At 47.7% G+C, this 22,351-nt stretch overlaps 1 protein-coding gene across 1 annotated transcript in view; it reads left to right on the top strand.

The window, feature by feature from the left end:
- Window positions 1-22,351, top strand: part of Scfd2 (sec1 family domain containing 2) — a 309,492-nt gene that overhangs the window by 257,832 nt on the left and 29,309 nt on the right. The window contains exon 6 of the mRNA XM_051170885.1: window positions 16,279-16,424. Within this exon, the coding sequence (XP_051026842.1) occupies window positions 16,279-16,424 (146 nt within the window). The remainder of the gene's footprint in view (window positions 1-16,278; window positions 16,425-22,351) is intronic.

Genomic DNA, 22,351 nt, shown 5'->3' with positions numbered 1-22,351 from the left:
TGGCACATGCCAGAAAGGAGAGACTAGGGGTGATGTCACCCGCCAATGGCTGCACAGCGGTGCTAAAGATGGGAGGGCTTAGAAGGGGAATTCTGTTTCTTACAATGGAATCTTACTAATGTAAGTCACTGTCACCTGGACTGTAAGGGTAGGTGAACAGAAGAGGCAGGCCAATAAAGCGTTATCTGCACAGTCCTTCCTGTACCATAAGGATGCTAAGTAAGGGCCACTGGCCCCTGCTGCAATCCAGCCTTCGCCGTGCCTGGCAGCAGGCAGCAGAGACCTGGTTAGTGTCTCACAGATTAGCCCCCTATCAGCACGTGCTTGCAGGTAATAAAGAATGCATAACTTTGCAAATAGCCCATCACTTAGGCTCACCACAGCTTACACGGATCTTCCTCCTGCTGTTTGTGTACATTTGTACCGTTTTTACCATGTTTATGCTGTGCTTGTTCGCATAGCCCTTTGTGCACTTACTCTGCCTCTAAAAAACGTACCATTTGAGAGTCTGGGCGCTGGGTCTAGTCACCTACCTTGAAATAGCGGCTGTGTGACCTTGGGAGAGGCACTCGGCTTCTCTGGCTGTCATCTGAGTGAAGAGGATGGTACCAGCTCCCCTGCCTGCCACAGTCCTGAGGGGTAAATACATGGACCCCTTGGGGAATTAGAACAGTGCCCGCAGTACAGCCAGTGCTCTGTGGAGCCTGTTTAGGCACCTGGGGGCTACAAAGAGAGTTCCAAGCAGGCAGCAATGTTTGGCTGGTTTTGTTTTTCCTCGGAGCCATGCCCCAGGACAAGGGCCGAGTAAATATTTACACAGAATGTACCCTCATGAAATTCAACAGGCAACTCAACTCTCCATTCTTCTGACGTAGCAAGAACTCTTCCCGCCCAGAAAGTCAACCAACCTTGACTGCTCTGGGTCCGAGCGGACCAGCCACTGACGTCAGTGGTGGAGGGACTTTTCATGGAGCCATTTCTTGCTGGTGCTTGTCTGAGGCCTGGCTTCCACCCTGCCTTCAGTTGGGTGGACTCAAGGCTGAATAGAGGCTGGTGACAATCCAGCCATGCTAATGTGCCAGCTTCCTTCTATGGCTTAGGGGGATCAGCGTACTGTTTAATGTAGCTTTTGCCTCCCTGTATCTCACTGTGTTCCTACCGTCAGGAAGGGGCCAGAGGACTGGGAGATACTAGAAAATCTGTGAAACTCAGAGATGTGAGGCAACCTGTTTGGGTGCCTGGCTGCTCTCTGGCCCACACATTCCAGGGCCCACCCTCAGCAGCACAGGCAGCGTCTGGCTGTGGAGTTCTCACTTTCAGAGCTCTGCGCTTGCTTTTCACTCCCTCCTCTCGGGATTCTGTACCCCACCCCACTCCATGTCCCACCTCAGGTGAGTGGGCTCTGGCTGTCTCTGTCCCTCCCAGCCAGACACTCGGCTGTTGCTCTCCTGGAACCCCCAAGCCTCACCTGACCTTTGTACTTGCTGCCTGGCTGTGTCTGCAGCATGTGTCTGCTGACTTCAACAAAGATCTCTCAGAAATTCCTCTTATTCCCAGAGCCCTTTTGAAGCCTCAGCTCCATGGTTTTCTACCTCTATCTCTTCTAGGTACAAACTTCCCATGGCATATTATGATTCACTTGTTTGCCTATCTGTCTGTTTTTCCTCCCCAGTAGCACAGAGTACAGGAAGTATGCCTTCCATGCCTGGAACATTTTGTCCTCCATAAATATGTACTGAAAAGAAGGGATCAACGTACAACTAGCAAATGTATCAGGCCTTCAGAGAACGAGTCCACTGACACTGCAGGAAGGAGAGTGAACAGGGAACTGCCATGGTGTGGAAATGGCAGGCGGTCCCTGTGAGCTGCACTAAGCAGGCGGTGGGTACTCAGAAGTTGGGTGTAGGCTATGGGTATAGAAAGAGTACAAGCTTGGTCTTCATGTGGGTCCCCTAACCATTGGAGCAGGGGCTGTCTCTGACTCTGTTGCCTACCTTTAGATCCCTTTCCCCTACCTGGGCTGCCTTGTCTGGCCTCAGTGGGAGAGGATGTGTTTAGTCCTGCTGAGACTTGATGTTCCAAGGTGGGTTGGTACCCAAGGATGAGGAAGGTAGAAGTGGGGGGAGAGGTGTGAGGGAGGGGCTGGGAGAAGAAGGAGGAGGCTGCTATCAGACTGTAAAGAATAAATTAATGAAAAAAAGAAGATGAATAGCACAGAGATTGAGAGTCTGGGGCCAGCCCGATGCTTAAGTCACAGTGCCGTTCTCCAAAGCTGGGGCACAGAGCTTTGGGCAGGTGGACAGGACTCAGGCAACGAGAGGAGGGTCTTACCCCTGATGCCCAGTTAACTTTGCAGTTGAGCTGTGGCTTACCCAGACTCTCAGAGATGGAACATCTCCTGCCAGGTCTTTTTTCCCCTGAAACAGTCCCTGCTCCTGCCCTCACTAGACTACAGAAATCTCAAGTCCACACTGAAAAGTGGAAAATGAAGCTTTCACTGTGACATCGGCCAGAAGGGAGGGCGGGGCTAAGTAAGTGGTTTGTGGCAGCAGGAGTTTTCATCTGAAGAGGGCCACCTCCCCTGCCCCCAGGATCCAGGAATAACCTCACCTGCCCCAGATCATCCTCCCCACCAGCCAAACAGAAAATGTCATGGGAGGAGCTAGAAGGGAAAGCAATGCAATAACGAATGAGATCCTCAACTATTTTCTAAAAAAAATGAGATTTGGCACGTTGCTTTTCAAAATTGGAATATCAGGGTGTGAGGGGGTGTTATTTTTCAATAAATGCTTAAGTTATATGCTTATAAAAACTCAGTATGGCTATGAGCAGAGTCCTAAAGTAGAAATTTCCCATAACTCCAGACGAAACAACCATGGATAGGTAATTCCACTCATACAGCCGCGCGCCGAACACCTCACGTGCTCAGCGCAGACACTGTGGTGGCGTGTTCAGGTGCATCAGCCATTAACACAGGCCTTAGTCCTCCCTGGGCGTACCCTATACCGCTTTGCTGCACAGTTGCCACTAGCCACAGTTGCAATTCATGCTAGTTAAAAATAAACACAACTTAGAATTGAGATTCCTCAGCCACAGTGGCAGCGTTTCAGGAGCGCAGTAGGCACCCTTAGCTGGTGGCTATTGTTTCCTGTAGAAAGTCCTATTCGCCTTCCTAATGCTGCAGCCCTTTACTACTGTTCCTCGTGCTGTAGTGGCCCCAACCATATAATTATGTCATTGCTACTTCATAGCTGTAGTTTTCCTACTGTTATGAACTATGTAATGTGCAGGATATCTGATATGCGACCCCACAGGGGTCGCGACCTACGGGTTGAAAACCACTATTATAGAAGGCTAATGACTGCTTGCAGTTTGTACGGTGTTACCCCGTGTTTATATACATGCGTACCTCTATATGGCATGCATATATACATGGTAGGCAGAGACTGCTTAGCATATCTCCTTTATATCCTGTTCAAGAACCTACTCTTGTCACTTACTCCAACATGGACATCATCTCTTATTAATCCTTAACAGACAGACATATTCATTCTGCTCTCCTCATGATGGATATTCGGCTGATGCTGGCATTTGACTGTCTTGTGACTGACTGTCCTTGCCACTTACATCTCGTTCTCCAGCCCTCTGTGACCAGTGATGTCTTGAGAGGTGATAGCCAGCTTGCCAGGCACAGTCAGCACTCATTGCTTTCTCACCAGATGCTGGGGGCTTAGCCGATGTCCACGACACATGTGTCTGTTTATTCTAGCTCCCAGAGCATCCTGCCTCTATCAGCCTTTCACCACCTACAGGAGGCTTTGGAAACAGAGCCGCAAAGCCACCGCCATTCACTTTAAGGAGGGTTGTTTCAATTTGCTTTGTTTGGCTTTTTGTGCCACCCACCCCAAATAAACAGACACCCACAGACACATGTGCACACACGCGCGCATGCCTATTCTGTATCCAGGCTCAGGATAATTTTATTGAGCACATCCTGGGTACCTGACTTTCAGAAGGCACTATGTCTGTTATATGAGTGTACAATGGAACCCTTGTGGCCTAGGAGGGGGAGCAAGGGACACATGGCTGTCATTAGGCCTGGTCCCCAGCTCAGGGCATGGTGTGTCCCTGGCAAGGAGGTAGAGTCTGCAGTTTAAATGAAGGCGGTTGTGCGCTGGTGTGTGAAGAGAGTTCAGGTGTTATCAACCAGGTCCATCAGGGCTGATTACTTTTCCCTCCTTAATGGACGCCCAAAAGGAATTCTAACCATTTTGGTGTCTTTATTTCTAAAGTAACTCAGCCCTCTCCCGTGGCCCCTCCTGTCCCTCTCAGCCTGCAGGATACAGAGCTCACTGATGCCCTTGTCTGGATCCCCATCCTACGAAAGGGAAGAAGAACCCTGAGCTGCCACCCTTCACCCAGTCACCCTCCATGACAGCAGGGACAGAGAGCAATTCTGAAGACAGCTTCTGGCTTTAGAAGGACCCTGTTCAGAACTGCAGGTCTAGATATCCTGACTCTGCATTCGTTTGCTTTGCTGACAGAGTTTAAGATGTATTCTAGGCGTTGCTGTTCATCTTGAGTTCTCTACTAGAGGGTGGAGGAAGTGATGAGCAGCTGTGTAGGGAGCCTAAGTCAGTGTGGCCTTGGACCAAGGAAGGTGTGTCTAGGAGGCTACATCCTCCCAGTGCAAGAGGTCCTTCCTCCGTCCTCTGGCAGCTCGGCTCCATCCTGGAGCTTCTACATCCCAGACGCCCTGGAGCGAGACCTGAATGCACTTGGAACCCGGACTTTCAGACTTTGGAGGCAGGCACTTGCCTGGAGGCTTGCTGCATTCCTCTCCCCTCCACATTCGAAGTGCCCCTGCATCACACACACAAAAAAAGGATGCTGTGCAGGGCACTGTTTTTTTACCCTTCTCTTTCATGCCCCGGGCCCATTAGCAGCCTCTCTGGCCCACATACCATCTCTGGATCAGGCGTGACCCACCCACACATGAGTCCACACTACCTCCAGAAGAGAGCACAGAAAAGCCCCTCATTTAGGAGGGACATAGATTTCAAGCACTGCGATGCTGGCTCAGGTCGATGGAGATTTACAGCAGCAGGTGCAGGGGACCTTGGGGGGGGAGGGGTGCAGGGAGTGATTTGTGTGCGTGTTGGGGGAGGGCAGAGGCCCGGGCACATTTGATCTGTCTGCTACTGGAAAAAAAATAAACTACATTTGCATTTCTGTTCTTAAAAGAAACAAAAGGGTTGAAAGAAACTTTAAGCCAACCAGCTTCCCGTCTATTCTTCCGTTTCCCTCAAATACATTAGAAAATGATCCCGGCTTATTATTACCCTCCTCTCCTTACGCCGAAATGTGATGTGGGAGACGCTACTACCCTGCCCACCCCACACTCCACCCCGTGCTCACAGACTCTTCCAATAGTCAGTTCAGTGACTCTGAGCTTAAAAAAAAAAAAAAATGGAAAAGAAAGTTTCAAAGCAATCTTCTAAGTGACTGTGAGAACAAGAGGCCGAAGGGCCAGACAGCCCTTTTAAAGGCTTTTAACCATGGCTCCTTTTGAACATCTGATTTTGTCCTTTTCTACGAATGAACAATTAGTTACAGCACGGGGTTACGTAACTGTTGAACATGCATTATTCTAAGACAAGAAAGTAGTTAACAAAATCTGGATAAGAACATTATCCCGGGGTACCCAATGGCTAGACAGGACGCTGTGTCCCAGTCCCACACTCTTCCCTCCCCACACTGTTTCATTGCCATTTCTAAAATAAGAGCAACCTTATCTCCTGAAAAAGAAAAATCAAAGCATTGTGGAAAGCAGCAAACAGATTGTGCCTTGGCTTGGGTTCAGAATCGAGGAGAAACTACTGCCTGGGCGTGGTCTGCTGCAGCTCTTTAAGACCATGATTCCAGGAGGACTTCCAGGTTGTCTTCCTGATGAGAGAATCCTTGTGTCAGACCCCTCAAGCCCACTCCCCTACCTGCATGGCCTGTGGTGGAGAGCGGGGAAGGACAGGACACGAAGGAGAACATGGCTCAGGTCCCATCAAGGCAAGTGGCCCATAGGGCACCCCCAGCCCCTGGAGGGCATGCAGGGTCCTCTTGTCCCAAGTCAGAGAGGGACACATCTGTGGAAGGAGCCGCCTCTGGGCCGCTCCTTCTCTCCCTCTAACTCGCTCCCTTTCACTGACCTGGAACACTGGGTCTGAAATTCTGCACTGAGAGAACCCTCTTTCTGAAATCGACCAATGGCAAGCTCTTTGCAACCCAAGGAAAAGCATTTTGGCAAGTCCCATTCACAGGCCTACATCCATCCCGTGTTTTCTTTACTGTTCTTTTTTCACATGCATCTGCCTCACCTATCCCACCTACCCGCAGCAGCCCTAAGAGGTAAGCGAACTATAATGCAAAGCTACCAGCCGTACTTCGTTCACAGGCGTGCTATGGTGAATGCTTTGCCAGCCTCATAGCTGTTCCTTGTGTCTGGTTTTCAGAGTAGTGCAGAAAGCAAAACCAACAGAACTGTCACAGTGCTCATGGAGAAGGTGCCACTCACCCGGTTCCTGCCACCTGACAGCTGTTGAAAATACCCAGATGCAGAGAACCTTTCACAGTCAGCCCCGAGAGGCAGCAAACCATTTGGGGCTATTCAGAGCCACCAGAAATGTCCACAGAATTTGAAAGGGGACGTATTAGAGTGTGAACAGCAAGTTTATAATTCAGTAGAATTTACTCGGTGTAATAAAACCAAGCGACCTCTTAGGGCGGCTCACAGTGAGATCTGCCAGTTTGAATCCTTGGCTGTGATTGTGGTGGGGGCCCCTGTGCCAGCTGCCTGTGGGGATGTCAAAGTTGGTGAACACGAGCTCTGTCTGGGGCAGGCAGATGTGCAGGCATTTTCCCACTTCAGAAAGTTTTGAGACTGGGAAAGGGGCCAAGTCGACATGATATGAAGGAGATCTGGCTTTGCCATGGTGCCAGTATGACACATGATACATGTGACAAAAAAAAAACTTGATGCTCACCTTCTTAAAAACACAGGCTCAACCATTGCGGTTTCACTCTGCCCGAACTCCACGTCTAGCTGCAGTGCCCTAAACTGATGTAACAATGTAACAGCCGTGTGAGATTGTATCCCTGATGCTGAGTCACACAGTCTGTGAGGCTCCCAGTGCCCCTCTTATTCAGCCACATAACATTTTGATAACTGACTTGATACAGTCATGACTTCACTAGAGCCATTTTGGAGCGGGTTCTTAGAGGCATCTTTGGGGGCCAGGCTTAGAAGTAGCTGGGGCTACTTCACTGGATTTATGGTAGTCTGGAATTGTCTGTTTTGCTGTGGCCTAGATATTGCCTGAAGCATTATGGAGGTCAGGGCTGGGGAAGTGGCTCACCTACTAAAGTATTTGCTGTGTGAGCGTGAGGACTGATGTTTGAGCCCCCAGCACCCATATGAAAGCGTCATGTGCCTGTAACACCAGGGTGTGATGGGTAGGATTAGGCTGATCCTGGAGGCTCAACATCTGCATCCACCAAGTGTAGCCAGTGCAAGTGCAGTGAGAGACCCCATCTCAAAAAACTAACATGGATCATCACATCACATACCCAGTATCAACTACCTCTGGGCGCATGCGCGCGCGCGCGCGCGCGCGCATGCGCGCGCGCACACACACACACACACACACACACACACACACACACTAAATAAATACAATTTTAAATATGCAAGTTCTGCAGGCTATTGCTGCTGGCTGGCCTTCTCTCCCATACAGTAAAAGTCTCAGAGCCAGGGTTAGAATTCTGGGCAGCCATGTGCAACTACTCCATCCCCTCATCTGAATATACACGTCTTCCCTTGTCTACCAGCACCCCAGGCCTGCCGAATAATAACAGAGCTCGGCTGTCACTTACTGCTTTAATCAGCTATTTTTACAAGCTGAATCCGCTGGAGGCTTAGAAAGTAGTCGAACTGGTTTCTGTTATACTTTAAGAGATGGTAGTTGGCACATGTAAATGTTTCTGTACCATATGTATTAGTGTGTGTGTGTGTGTGTGTGTGTGTGTGTGTGTGCGTGTAATCATTCTAGAAAGTATAATAAAATAAGTACTCGCAGCCCCCACCCTCCGACCCTGCCCCTTGCTCACTCCATCCCTCCCTACCCTTGCCCGCCCCGGAGCCAGCCAGTTTTCTTTGTTCATATTTATCATCCTCTTTTCTTTTTAAAACACTTTTGTCAGATATATGTGTATGGTTCAGAGGCAGACGGTGTAGGTTTTTTGTGTTGCACAGACAAACAAAATTTCTCAGCCAGTTGGATCTGCCTGCTCTCCTGCAGAAGCTTTTCTGGGAGTTGCTCCACCTCCTTCTGGTAGCCTGCAATTGCTCAGAAGCACCAGGAGCTCTTTGTTTGAAAGTTCCTGCAGAGACAGTTTATCATCAGCACAAGAAAATCAATATTGTTGCTTTACGGCATGTTTGGTCTGATTCGAAGCTTTCCCCACTAACTAATCTCTCTGTTCTCCACACTCCTTTACTCAGGAGCTGTCTTCTGTGAGGTGGGCACTATGCTAGGCCAGCAGAAAAGCAAAGAGACCCCGGCATCCCTCCTCCCAGGGTCTGTCTCCAGCCCTCCTGTCTCCCACCCTCTGCTGTTCCTTGAGTACTGATAATGGTCCAAGAAACTGAGGACAATGGCAGGGTTCAGTGAACATGGGGCTTTGGGATTGGTAGACACCAGATCTAGAGGGAAAGGTTATGGAAGGCCTTCTAGAAGGCCAGCCTTTTGGGGTGTCTATAATACTCTGAGCCTCTTGTGACCTCAATATTGGCATTTCTGGCTTGAACTTTATTAAGCAGCCTCATTTGCTCATATGAACATGTTGTGTCGTGACACTTATGCAGGGGCCTGTGCCACACTTGTGTTTCCAGAACTGGGAAACAAAAGAGGAAAGTGGCCCTGTAAGGCCTGAGGCCTGACAGCCCAGACTGCAATTTTATATGTGAGAGGAGCTTAAAAGCCATCCTAGATGATTAAACATGAGACCGATCGCACAGAGAGAATGCCTGGGTAGCATAAATGCAGGACCTCAGAAATACGTATGTATCTTTTCATTGATAATTACTGTGTATATAACGCTCTGTGTGTATACATACATCTCACACATTGTTAGCTGGGCTGCACATGACCCCAGCCCAGAATGGCTAACATTCCTTAATCCCTACATAAGATGTAATGGAAGCCGAGACTCCTGCCACCTCTTGCCTAACCCCGCTTCTGTGTGTCTGCGCAGGACTACTGTTGGTGGCGCTTCTGAAAAGTCATACTGTGCATGTCCTCAAGCCTACGTCTGCCAGTTGTACTTGTTACTAAACTGCAAGGTTTAATTAAATGTTTTCACATACTGATGAAATATAATTTTTTAAAAAGCTGCCTTTGGTGACAAAGCTAATTGAATGCTTTCAAAGGACTATAAAGATGAGTCACTTTTAAATGGTGCTTTTGAAGTTCGAACAAGGCAGCTGAGGAAGGTTTGGGGCAGAGGATAAGACATTAAAACCCAGAAGAATTCCACCCTCCAACTGTGCTATGAGCTTCTTTAACTTATGGGTCAACTTTAAGTGGGCTACGTGGTAGTCAGAAATCCTCGCAAGACACATGGGTGGTGACAAAAGAACCCTGTGCAGTGGACAGTAACCGAAGCAAGGACATTGAAGGACTGGTGATGTGCACAGCTAGACTTTAATTGAAAACAAAATTATACATGTATATATGTGGGGGGTAGACATGGGCATAAATATCTGAGTATATGTATTTGTGTGGATGGATGCAGACATGTGTGTTTATACAGTTGTATTTGGGCACATGCGTGTGACATGTATGTGTATACATTTGTATTTGGGTGGATGGATATGAGTGTGTTCATAAGTGTATGTACTTTGGTGGATGGATGTGGATGTGTGAGTGTGTGTATGTGTGTGTGTGTGTGTGTGTGTGTGTGTGTGTGTGTGTACACTTTTGTATTAGAGTAGATAAACGGATGGATACAAGCATAAATGGCTACTGGTAAGTGTATGAGGAATTGGTTCGCCTGATTCCCATTTTAAACAATCACCCATTCTCCTGTCCATCCTAAGGATGCCATCGCCTCACCTGCTTACTGACTGGAACCTCCCTACTCAGAGGGTTGTTTTCTACAGTTCAGACGTCTAGAAGATTTCAGGTGTCGCGTCATTTTTGAAGTTTATTTGATTTTCATTTTGTTAAGTTTGTTTTCATTTACCAAGAATTATTGTGAGAACCCCAAGAAAAGACTCCATGTTAAAAAGCAATCATTTCAAAGCGAGAGAAAAGCGAGTGTCAGCGTGTTGGATGGATGAGGGAGGTCATGACCCCTCAGTGCTTTGACCTCTTTGGCCATGTCAGACCTGAGATGACCTTTCCTCTGACTGCCTCGCAGAGGCAGCCCCCTGCTGTTTAGAGCCTGCTGAGTGTCCAGTGGCTGGGGTGCGGGTGTCCAGAACTCCAGGGCAGCACAAGATGAGGCAAACAGCTTAGATCTGAAAGAAAACGACCTTTTGGTCAGGCTCAATGTATATTTTTTTCCTCTCATAGTTCCCAGATAGATTTCAAGGGGCTGAGGTAAATTTAGACCTGTGAGGAGAATAATATCAGTAAGAGGGAACAATTTCAAACCCACTTGTAGCCACCCCCCTTCTCCTCAGCATACCCAAGTGCCCATGCTGTGTGTGTGATCAGCATAAGTGCATGTGCACACAGGTGTGCAAGTGTACGTTGAAGACCTCACATAAGCACCACTTCAACTCCAGCCAAGACCCGCCCACCGTCCAATCTGAGATGCTTCACTTTCTTGAGTGCCTTTGGAATAAGAGCAAACACGTGAAAATCCAGTATCTTGTGACAAGGTATCTCAAGAACCAGGGAGCTCAAAGCCTGGTCCCTGGGAAAACTAGAGAGAATTCAGCCACTCCAAACAAGGAGTGGTGCCCGATTTCAGCCGTCCCAGGAGAGAGCTAAGCTATCTAAGCCTCCCTGCATTTGAACAGTGTTATGGCTGGAAAAGGCCATCACTACAGGGCTAGGGCTGTGGAAACTACTGTTCTCCCATTGCTGAAGTGAAGCACCTTGGGTAAATGAGAAGGGTGAGAGGAGAAAAGAGGGAGCAGTGGCAACACAGGAGCTTTGTGTAGCTACTCCAAGGAGTAACTAGACACTGCCCCAGAGACCTACAAGCCCTCGACAGAAAGACATTAAGGGGGCATGAGTCATCCCCCATCTTAGAAGAGCACGGTGATGCCCGAGGGGTTTGGGAGCCTCCCTTATCAAGGCGTGGGCCTCTGAAGTATACAGACCATGCTGGGCTGGAGAGCGGCATCAGCCCCTCTTGGATTATCTATTTAACTATGGGGTTTAAATGAGAATTGCCTGGAATCGTACACTTGAGTTGCCTTTTATGAAACGCTGTTATCAAGTGAGCTGGCTTTAATGGATCAGACTGTCCAGGGAGTGTTAGCAGTAACTGAATATGGCACCTGACACAGCACAGATTCAGAGGGGCCTGGGAAAGCTTCGCACCTTGTGTGGCCAGAAAGGAAGGACCTGGGGCTAGCAGCAAACCACCCAGCAATGACTATCCCCAGTCAGAAAGGCATTTACCACTCCACTGTAAAAGAATTCCTTTAGTCTAAAGATGAGCTCGGTGCATTTTTAATTTTTCCCTCAGTCACATGGGCTTAACATGAATATCAGCATGCGGCACGGCTAGTAAGCCACATCTGGAATGAGACGGCAAACGCTTGACTCTTGTCTTTGGCTCTGGTTGTGGGGTGACCTTGTGTTACTATTCAGTGGCTCCCTCCCTCCCTCTGCAAAGTGAGCTTGGTCATAACGTCCACCATGCCGCCACACTGGCATTCTGTGGCAATCAAGTGTGCTAAGAGGATGAACATCTTAGTTTGCTCACCAACCAGAGGGAGCACGAGAGAGCATAGCGATTGCCTTTAATCCAGGAAAAAAAAATAATAATAATATAACATAAAATACAAGGCTCTTTTTGCTGCTTATTTATTTATTTATTTACTTATTTATTTGTCCCGTTCTGGTTTGCTTGTTTTCTGTTTGTTTTTACCTTTTTGGAAAGATTTTATGTGTGCAACTTTTACTGTCTTGGGTAAATAAATGTAAAGCCTAGTGAAAAATAAGGAAATTATGAAAAATCCCATTTGACTATTTTCTCCAGGACATATGTATCCCAGGACACTTGCTCTGAGGGTAACAGGAAAAGTAGAGAGGGTTAGCAAGTTGAGCAGAAGTTACCCTGGGTGGGTGGTTTGAGCAATAGACATAAATGAATTTTTTAGAAGACAGTTTTACTTTATTGGTAAAGTTCGGACTTTGTCTCCCTTCCAGCAGCTTCTGCTGCTCAAATGGGTTCATTCAGTTTAACAGTAGCCCATACACACTTCTATTAAACAGCCTGCTCTGTAGTTGACCTTAACTTATGTGATTTCACAGCTTTTGCCATAATTGTGACGTATATTGTACAAGTTCCTCAAATAGTCTAGACTTTTCAGTAAATCATCTTCAGTCTATTAGATAATTCCATACTAAACTCCACCTAATGGATAAATGTCTTTCTCTGTACTTTTTCCCCAAATGAAAATGAGCCATGTGGTTCTATAGAAAATAAATTTACTAGCTAATCTTTTAGAGGAATTAAAACATGTGTCCCCAGGGGCATGGGGTTCATATGCCTTTAATTGCAGCATCTGGGAAGCAAAGGCAGGCAGATCTCTGTGAGTTCGAGACCAGCCTGGCCTATGGAGGCCAGGACACCCAAGGCTATCCAGAGAAACCCTGTCTTGAAAAAACAATAGAACTAAGGCTGTTTCTCCTTGTCTTCATGCCATCATCTCTTAACAAGGTAATAAATAATCTAAAAAGATAGATAGACAGACAGACAGATAGACAGACAGACAGACAGATAGACAGACAGACGGAATCCGTCACATGTGTTTATGGAGAGAACCCTCCTTGGTGAATGAAAAGCCGCATCCTTGGCCTGCCTTCTTCTGTTGATCAGTGACTAACACGTAAGCTGTGTTGCCTCGGTCACGGCTGCAGTGGCAGTGGCGAGCAGGATGTGAGGCGCTGGCCCTCTGCAGCCCAGCGTGCCCTAGCTTCGATCCTTTTCAGGATTCTGGAATGTTATAGGCATACATCTCAGGAAACTACACATTTTTTTTTTCCACACTGTTTGGCATGGAATTACTCCAAGGAGTTTTTGTGACTACTTGGATTCGCTCCATCTTCTATCCACATCCCCCCCCACCCCACCCCCACCTCCATTGGAGTCCTCCATGCACACAAAGCCCACTGAACACAAAGGCTTTCTCACACTGGTCTTTAGCACCCCAGAGGGCCCTGTGCTGGAAGATCAATCCCCAGGGTACTGATGTGACAACGTGGTAGAACCATAAGAAGATGAGAGCCATTGGGAGGTGGAACAAGTCACTGAAACTCCCCAGAAGGTTTAAGTCCTGGTTCTGGCGGGGGAAAAAGAGTTTTAAAAGAGTGAGTTGTGAAAAGAATAAGACTGGCCTCTCTTTACCTTTGCGTCTCATCTCACCATGTGATGTCTCCTCTTCACACATTCTGCCATCGTGATACCATACTGTGACAATGCCATCAGAGTCGCCTCACCAGAAGCTAAAGAGATCTTGGGGTTCACCTTATAAGATTATAATGGAAACTTTTTACCTTTATGAGGTACCCAGCCTTACAGTAACGAAACTAGTGTAACTTTATGTATTAGTTACTTTTCTGCTGCTGTGATAAAATACCATGACCAAAAGCAGCACAGGAAGGGTTTGTTTATATAGAGCCTGTAATGGCAGGGAGAGCATGGCAGCAGACAGGCATGGTGGCAGCATTGGGAAGCTAGCTACTCACATTTTTATCAAGACAGCTCCCCCTCCCAGTGACATATTTCCTCCAACAAGGCTCTGCCTCCTGAAAATTCGATATCGCCCCCCAAGCAGTGCCACTAATGGAAGACCAAGTGTTCAAATACTTGAGCATATGGGGAACATTTCTCATTCAAACCATCACGCCATAATTCTTTGTTTTTGTTTTGTTTTGGTGGCAACAAATCAGACATTTGTGGAAACCAGGAAACATTTCTTAGGGAATTTTTCCCTTCCTTAAGAGTTATTACATACAGTGTTACACACTAATTGAGAGTATGGGCTCAGACACTTGCATACTTCCTCTCCAGTGGATGCAACTGGGGTCCTTTGAGTACTTTCTGTGTATGCTAGACACATCCCTTTTTAGTGTAAGCTTGTTTGACTCTACCTCTTCCTTCCAAAAGCAGTTTCCTCAATTATTAACTTTGACAAGTTTCTCTTTATTTCACAGGCATTTGGTTCGCTATGGTTAAGAAACTGACTATTAGTAAATCTTGACAGGAATGTGGAGAAACTGACACCCTCAGTGTAGGTAGGAAGGTCAAGTGGCAAGGCCTTTGGGAAGTAGTGTGCATCTGGCATTCCTCAAAAGAGTTGCCAGTAAGTACACACGAGAGAAATAAACATGCATGTCCACGTGAAAGCCTGCCCACGCGCAGCTACCAGCATTATCGTGATAACTGAGAGACAGAAACAACTCAAGCGCCTGCCGACTGAGAGGCTTTATTTTCTTTCTAAAGTTTCCAGCCTTGGATATTCTGAGTACCTGAGCAGACACGTGAAAGGCCACGCATCCACACAGTAGGACACACGATAGCCCTACGGTAGGAAAAGTTGAAGTGATGGTGTGTGCCCCAGCCTGAATGAACCCTGAAAACAAGGCAAACACAGGAAGCCGGCTGCACAAGGCCACATGTTCCGTGGTCCATTTAAATGAAAGGCCCAGTCTGTGAAGCGTAGAGACACAGAGCAGGCTGGTGGTGGCAAAGGGATGGATACAGAGTCCCTGTTGACAGATTTGGCGTTCCCTGTTGGGGTGATAAAGGTGTTCAAAGCTTGGCTGTGGGGTTTTGGCTGGAGTCTGTGAACATACTGAAAACTGTTGGACACTTTACATGGAGAATTGCATGTCAGTAGAGTTGCTGTCAGAATCACAGCCTAGCCCGGGGTCTGGATCTGGCTGCCTGTGTCTGATCACTAACTGCTCTGGTGGTGCTCCGGCCTGCTGACCCCCCTCAGAATGGCAGTGGAGGCCATCACTCAGAGTTATCCCCATGAGAGGAGAGAAAACAGGGCTCATTTCTGTGACTATATAGTGCGCAACACTTCTAGCCTGCCCATGTGAAGGCCCAACAAGCTGCTACAACCAGAGAAAGCCCAGACAGGAAGAGATGGAGACAGAGACAGACAGAAAGACAGGCGGCAGGCAGCAGGCGACAGGCAGGTGTTCTGGTCGGATAGCAGAACACACAGGCACTACTGACCTGCATGTCTGAGTGGGCATGGCAGGGGCATGGCAGTGCCTGTTCACAGGAGTATTTAGTCCTGCATTTCAATGCCCTCATGCTTGGAAGGGGAGATATTGTACCTGTGACCTCACAGGAGTCGTCTGAGACGTGATGAGTTGACAGGTCCAGTTTATCTATGAACTGAAGATGAATGTTCTCAGTAGATCTATATTTCATCAACCTGTCTTAACCTTGATTGTTTCTCTTCTGAACGGGTGCCTAACAGAAGAGTGGTAGACCAGCGAGAGTAATTGCTGCCTTTATTTTATTTTATTTTTTATTTATTTTTTATTAACTTAAACTGCTACCCTTTAACTGGTCCTGGCACCCTGTTTAGCACACTCAACCACCTTGAACTCGCCCATCCCAGATGCTTCCAATCTCGGTACGGCTGTGTCATCTTCCTTCATCTTGCTGACAGTGGAGTCTGGACAAAGGTCGCAGCACTCACTTCCATATTCCTTTGTGCTCCTCTTGGTTTCCCAAGGCTGTGTCTGAGGGTCGAAGCCCTTAGGGAACCTGTTTTCCCTGAAGCCTCTGCGGTCTAGTGGCTGCGGTGCCGGGCAATTCGAGTCCCACTTCTGTCAAAGGCATTCATGCTCACCGGGTCCTGTTCCTCATGGATGCCTGAGACAGCCCAGTTAGTGAGCAGCCGGGGGAAAAATAGGGTTGAGGGAATCTAGACTTACACTGAAAGCTCAAGCTTTCAAGAGGAAAACTTAATTTAAGGATTTGCTCACTTATGAAAATATCTCTGGACTGTTTCAGGCTGTGACTCTGCCGCTAACCTGACATTTCCCAAATCCCAAACTGCTGTGAATGCTGTCTTCATGGCTCTCCGGGAGATCGCTGGAGCTAGGAGTCTCCTGAGACAGTTTCAGTCTGTGTATGTGCCTGGGACTCACACCCAGCAGGTGAGTGTGTTTGACTTCAGTGCCTGTCTGTCTGCTGTGTTTTAGGACTTGGAGGCCACGGCCACAAGGAAGTTTCCACAGCCCCTTTAGAATAAGTAGTTCATTCTGGACGGACTCTCAAGTTCCCTTTAATGGACTGTTTGGGGCTCCACTAAGTCTGAAAGCCTCTCAATTCATTTGGGCCCCAGACAATGTAGCTGGTGAAAACTGGATTGGAAATCACCCATTTATAGCCATGGGTCTGTTTCAGCTGTAGACTGTAGCCTGAGGCAAAGTCTTTCCTTAGGATCCAGCTGCTGTCGGTTCCAACTGAGAGACTGGCTTCACATAGTACCAGTTCTCCGCCTCTCACAGTTCATCAACATTATAAGCAATCAAAATAAAGCAAGCATCTAACAGACTGTGGAGAGGAAAAAGGTTTGTGACAAGGGTAGCAATGGTTAGTAAAACTCCCCCTGCAGCTTTCTCAGATCAGGAGGAGAACCCACAGTCTGTTTTGGCTGGCCATCGAGCAGAAAGATGATATGACAATCCGAGATCAAAGGTGGGGGGGTGCTCTGTAAAACCCTGAGTGGAAGACCACGCAGGAATTCCCAAGGGAAGTACAAATGACTCAGGACACCTGGTGCTGTGGTGCCTGGGAGTTCCCATGGTCAGTGTGGAGTCAGAACTAAGGATCCTGTGGCGAACCTGAGCTTCCATGGAAGAACAAGTGTTTCTGATGGGAGAGATCACTGAGTAGGCTGTGGGCGCCTCTCTGCCCTCGCCCCCATGACGTCTCTGGTAGAATCTAGTTATCTACTGAGGCTTCTTGGTGAGTTTAATGTGCCACAGTAGGAAGCTGTGACAGAGTGAGGAACGCATCTCAGGACGATGACTGTTGAAGTTAATGTCCCCCAGGACATCCCAGCAGAATCCTAGTTCTGCATCCTGTGTGCTCGCTCCCGCAGTAGCTGCCACTTGATGAGCAGCCCCGGCCTCAGTCTCCCCTCTGCTTTACACAGCAAGGAGGCCAGAGAAGCATTGGCCTGAGTTCCAGAAGGAAGTAATCTGCCACATATGCATAGAAGGCTTAGGCAGGTGGCAGGCAGCAGTCTTTGCAGCCAACAGAAAGCCTCTTCTATGTACTTGGTTCTCAGGGAGGTTCTAGAACTACTGGGCAATGGTGATGGTAACCACCTAAAACCAGTGCCACGATACCAAGACCATAGCGCTTGGTACTCAGCATCAAAGCAGAGAAAACCACCACATAGAATAAAAAGTCGCTCAGAGCACCAAACGTGTAATTTTATCATTAAAAAAAAAATCAGCAATTCTAATTACTGTGTTATAGACTACTTCCAAAAGACAAGCTGAAACTGGTGATGCATGACGCAATTTAAATCAGAGAATGTCAAAGAGCAAATGGCTATCCTAGTTGGCAGAGAAAATAAACCACAAAATTAATGATGTCTCTTCCATTTTATGACCATCACGGGGCACTGATTTGGCCAACTTCACATAACTCACAGCAGCTATGAATCACGGGTGGGCTAAGGGCACTGTGAGCTACCCGGTCTCCCCACTGCCGGTGCTGTCATCCCTCCGGGCCTCAGGACTGTCCTACAGTCATGACTTTCAGAAAATGAGGCTTTCCATGTGGCAGATACTCCCCCTCATCGTAAGCCGGTGACAGCAACGCACTGAACAGAACTCCCCAATATTAGCGAGTGACAAATGGGGAGAAATGTCCACACACCATGAAGATTAAATTAGGAATAATGTAAACACAGGGAAAAGCCCCGCAGCAGTAGAAAGAAAAATAAATGAACAGAGACAAGTTTACTGTGCACAGCTGCCTCTGAATCTTTGTCTCGGGCTCTACTTCTTGGGGAGTTCCAGCTTTGAGGGGTATAAAAACATGATGAAGCTCTCTGTGAGGCATTATCTTAATTTTGTAAAAGATATAACAAGATATATAATTTAAAAAGTATCTAGAAGTTTGTGTTTAGTAAATTTTGAGATTAAAAACAAAGATATGTGATAATAAGGTAATAAAATACCTAGCAGCAGATATTATGTTATAGAGGAGTTTATTAAATGAGCATGGGGGGAGAAGGAAAGGGGGAAGGGGTAGCAGAGAGAGAGAGAGAGAGAGAGAGAGAGAGAGAGAGACAGAGACAGAGAGAGAGACAGAGAGAGAGAGAGAGAAGAAGAGGAGAGAGAGAAGAGAGGGAGAGGGAGAGAGAGGGAGAGGGGCCACAGGAGGAAGGTTTGTCCTTTTATATGGCCCTGGGCAGGGTCACGCCCCCACAGCAGGTAAGCAATGACGTCACAGGTAGGCCGACTGAACAGAATGCTAACAGTAAATCTTTAAAATTTTAGGGGAAAATGTAATAAACAGGTTTGTAGGAGGTGGGAAGAGACTGAAGGACAAGAGAGACCACTGTGCCTCCTACTGTGTGGCCCTCCTGTGTCACCTCACACCTCTGAGACCGCATCATGCTCTGCTTACCTGGAGCAAAGCCTGGAGACAGATATGGATCATTAGTGCCAGCTTTTAACTTTCCAAGTTGTCATTAGCTTAAAGAATGTCTGGGTTACAGGTGTGAGTCCAGCATGGGCAAGGGATTCCGAGGTGTCGGTCCACTGTCAGATATATCCTCAGGGTCTACAGAGACACCTTGTGCACAGGAGGTACTCATTAGACATTTGAGGGGCATCTTCAGAGTAACTCGTAGGCTTTATGACAGTCAGCGGCTGTGACTGAATACAAAGTGAGCGTAAGTGGGAAGCACACGCGTAGAGTCTGAGGCAAACCATGCTGCCTCTGAAGATAGGACTTGGCAGGGTTTATAGTTGGGACTTCTATGTCCCCAGATGTGCTGTAGACTTGGTCCTCTGCTGATGGTCCCACTGAGGGGTGAGGTCAGGAGGTGAGGCCTCACTGAAGGAGGCAGGCCATTGGGAGTGTGCCCTACCCCACCCCTCTTTCTGGACCCTGTAAAGTAAGTGTCTCTTCCACCACACACACCTGCCACAGTGAGCCACCTGGCCACAAGCCGGAGAATAGCTATGCCCCTCAGAAGCCATGTGCCAGACAGAAGCTTTTCTCCTGGAGGCTGGCTTCTCTGTGCACAGCAGCAAGAAGCTGTGTAGCACACTAGGCGGACTTCCGCCTGTCACTTCTTTCAGTTTGATCTTTGGTCTCATAGCTTCAGGGAAAATGTGCCTTCCACCAGGAACATGTTATCACCTCACAGAATCTAATTGGGATGTCCCAACACACCTAGGACAGGATGAACCCTGGCCTTGTCCTGGATTCCTGCTCCCATCTGGCCTGCACTGTGCTCTGGCCTCTCTGCCTGGGTCTAGAGGTTCCGCGGGGCCAGCCTCCTTTCCTCATGCTGTCTCCCCTGCTCAGACTTGCTGAGTCACTCATTTCCCTGCTGCCATTGGAGTCACCTTTTCCTTCATCCTTATCTGCGTCCCTTAGCTCAGTTGTGGTTCATATGCAAAGTGAAGATGCAGTCCACTCACTTGAAGGCAGATACGGCTTATTAAAGAAACGATTGAAGCTGGGTGCACTGGTGGGCGTCTATAATCCCAGCATTCTGGGAGGCAGAAGCAGGAGGATCTCTGTGAGTTTGAGGCCAACCTGATCTACAGAGTGAGTCTAGGATAGCCAAGGCTACACAGAGAAAAAGAAGAAGAAGAAAATAAAAGAAGGAAAAAGAAAGAAAAAAAAGAAACTATCAAATTTCAGGAAGTCTAGGGCAGCCAGGACCAGTCCCAGTCAGGACACTGTGGGAAGTGGGGACAAGGCAGTTCCTGACAGCCCGAACATAACACACAAAGCAGGCTGTCTGCTCACAGTGGACCCGTGGGGATCGCTTGCACCTGCCCCTTCTGAGTGGACAGGCAGGCAGCCGAGTAGATGCTAGAGCTTGGGGTCACAGCCGAGCTGTGCCTCTTACTTACTGGGTGAGGTTAGGCAGGTTACTTTGCCTCTCTGTGGCAAATTCCTCCTCTGTAAAAAGAACACTCTCTCACAAAGATGCTCTAAGAATTTGGAGTCTTAATGCTAGCCCAACTCTTGTGATAGCCTCAGACACATAAAGGGACTGACCATGCGAGGGCTTGTGGTAGCAACACCAGAAAAAATAAAGAGCTGCTCAGAAAAGCAGCATTTTTAGGTCAAAACATTACTTTGAGCTGTAAGTTCCTTTTTTTTTTTTTTCCTCCTGCTACAAAAAAAAACCACTAAGGCTTTTTTTCATGGGCCCCTAAAAGTAACATGGGCCTATGATACTATCTATCCAATGCCTAAAGAATACACTGGGTCTCTAGTCATAGACCCTTAACACCAGCCTGCCCAGGAAAGCACCATGACCCTCCAGGGGGAGACTGAGTGCTAACATTTGCTCACATGATAAGGCTGGGTGTAGAGCAGAAACCTGGGCTGCCCATTGCCTGGACCTGGGTCCTCACACCCTCCCGTTTCTCACCGCGTGTTTCCCACGTGCCTTCCCACATGGCACAGTGTTTGATGGGCTGCGCGCCTCAGCTGCACCATCAGGGCCACATTAGCAATATCTCGGGGCCACGGAGATCACAGGCCTTTCCAGTCAAATGTCATCTGCCTCCAGGATGATGACAGCTGCTGGTGCGTAAGTCTCTAAGCCAGGGGATCTGGAGCCAGTGCAGCCCAGATGTGGGCCTTCCTCCATGCCCCTGGCTGCTGAACAAGAGCGTCTGGAGCCTTGGTGCCCATGGAGCCTTGATTCATCTCTTGCCCAGGGAAACAGGCTCTCTGAACAGTCTTTGGGCCCCATCTCTTCTGTCAACACTCCCCAGCTCTGGCCAACAGCTGTCCATATCCTGAGCCAACCTCTATTCTCCCTCTTAATTGTAGAAATAGCTACCTAACTCCAGACCTGTTCCACTAACCTTTGGGGAGGAAAAAAAAGTCACAGGACAGAACTAAACTGGCATTGTCCCAGAGACACTTCTAACTGGGGTGTGATTTCAGAGAAATCCTTTAGTAAGCTCAGCTTCCGTTTCTTCATAGTGAAGTTGAAAAGATTGCATTCAGTGTCTCAAGGAACAGTTTACTTCTGCATAGAAGGAAAGATGGATGGATGGATGGATGGATGGATGGATGGATGGAAGGATGGATGAATAGATAAATTGAAACACGATTTAATCTTCAAACAAACCATTTCCTTTAAGAAGATGAAAGGGGGGGAAATCATAGTATCACAAAAGGCAAACTAAATAAGGTATGGGATGACCACACAAGCCCCCCAACATTTCAGACAGATGTTTCCCTCTGTGACGCTGGATTGAAGCAGGCTTCCTAGGAGGTTGGCGCATGGAATCGTGTGTGAAGAAGAGAGAAGCACACTTCTCCGGAAGCTGGACAGAAGGCTTCCAGCTCCCCCGCGACAGCCAGCAGACAGCCAGCAGCCCCCCTTGATGGCATGGGGCTGTCACCAGTTCAGGTCTCCTTGGCAACAGATACCTAAGTCCAAAGACAGAGTTAGACCATGATGCTTAATGTTAGAGATCACTGTGCACCTGGTCCCTTCCTTGGGAGCTCAGACACAGCCACACCTTAGCTCCACACAGAACTAACAAGAGACACACACAAGTATTTTGTTTTTCATAGTTTCTTTGAGTATGATGTTTTTAAGCCCAATTTGTCCTTGAAAACACACTGCTGTGGACACCAAGTTCCACACATAACCAAGAAGCTATTTGCAATTGATGCCTGCTGGAACAGAGGCAACCCTTTGGGGAAAACTGATTCCAATTTTTTATACTTGTATTTATTATCTTTACTTTTATATATTTATGCTTATACTTTATTATAAAGATGTCTTTTTTATTATTTTCCATAATTGGTGCACTGGTATAAAGACACATATATTAATAAATCATATCAG

This window comes from Acomys russatus, chromosome 28, assembly GCF_903995435.1.
Source record: "Acomys russatus chromosome 28, mAcoRus1.1, whole genome shotgun sequence".
Taxonomy (NCBI): domain Eukaryota; kingdom Metazoa; phylum Chordata; class Mammalia; order Rodentia; family Muridae; genus Acomys; species Acomys russatus.
This window is presented reverse-complemented; position numbering and strand designations above follow the sequence as displayed.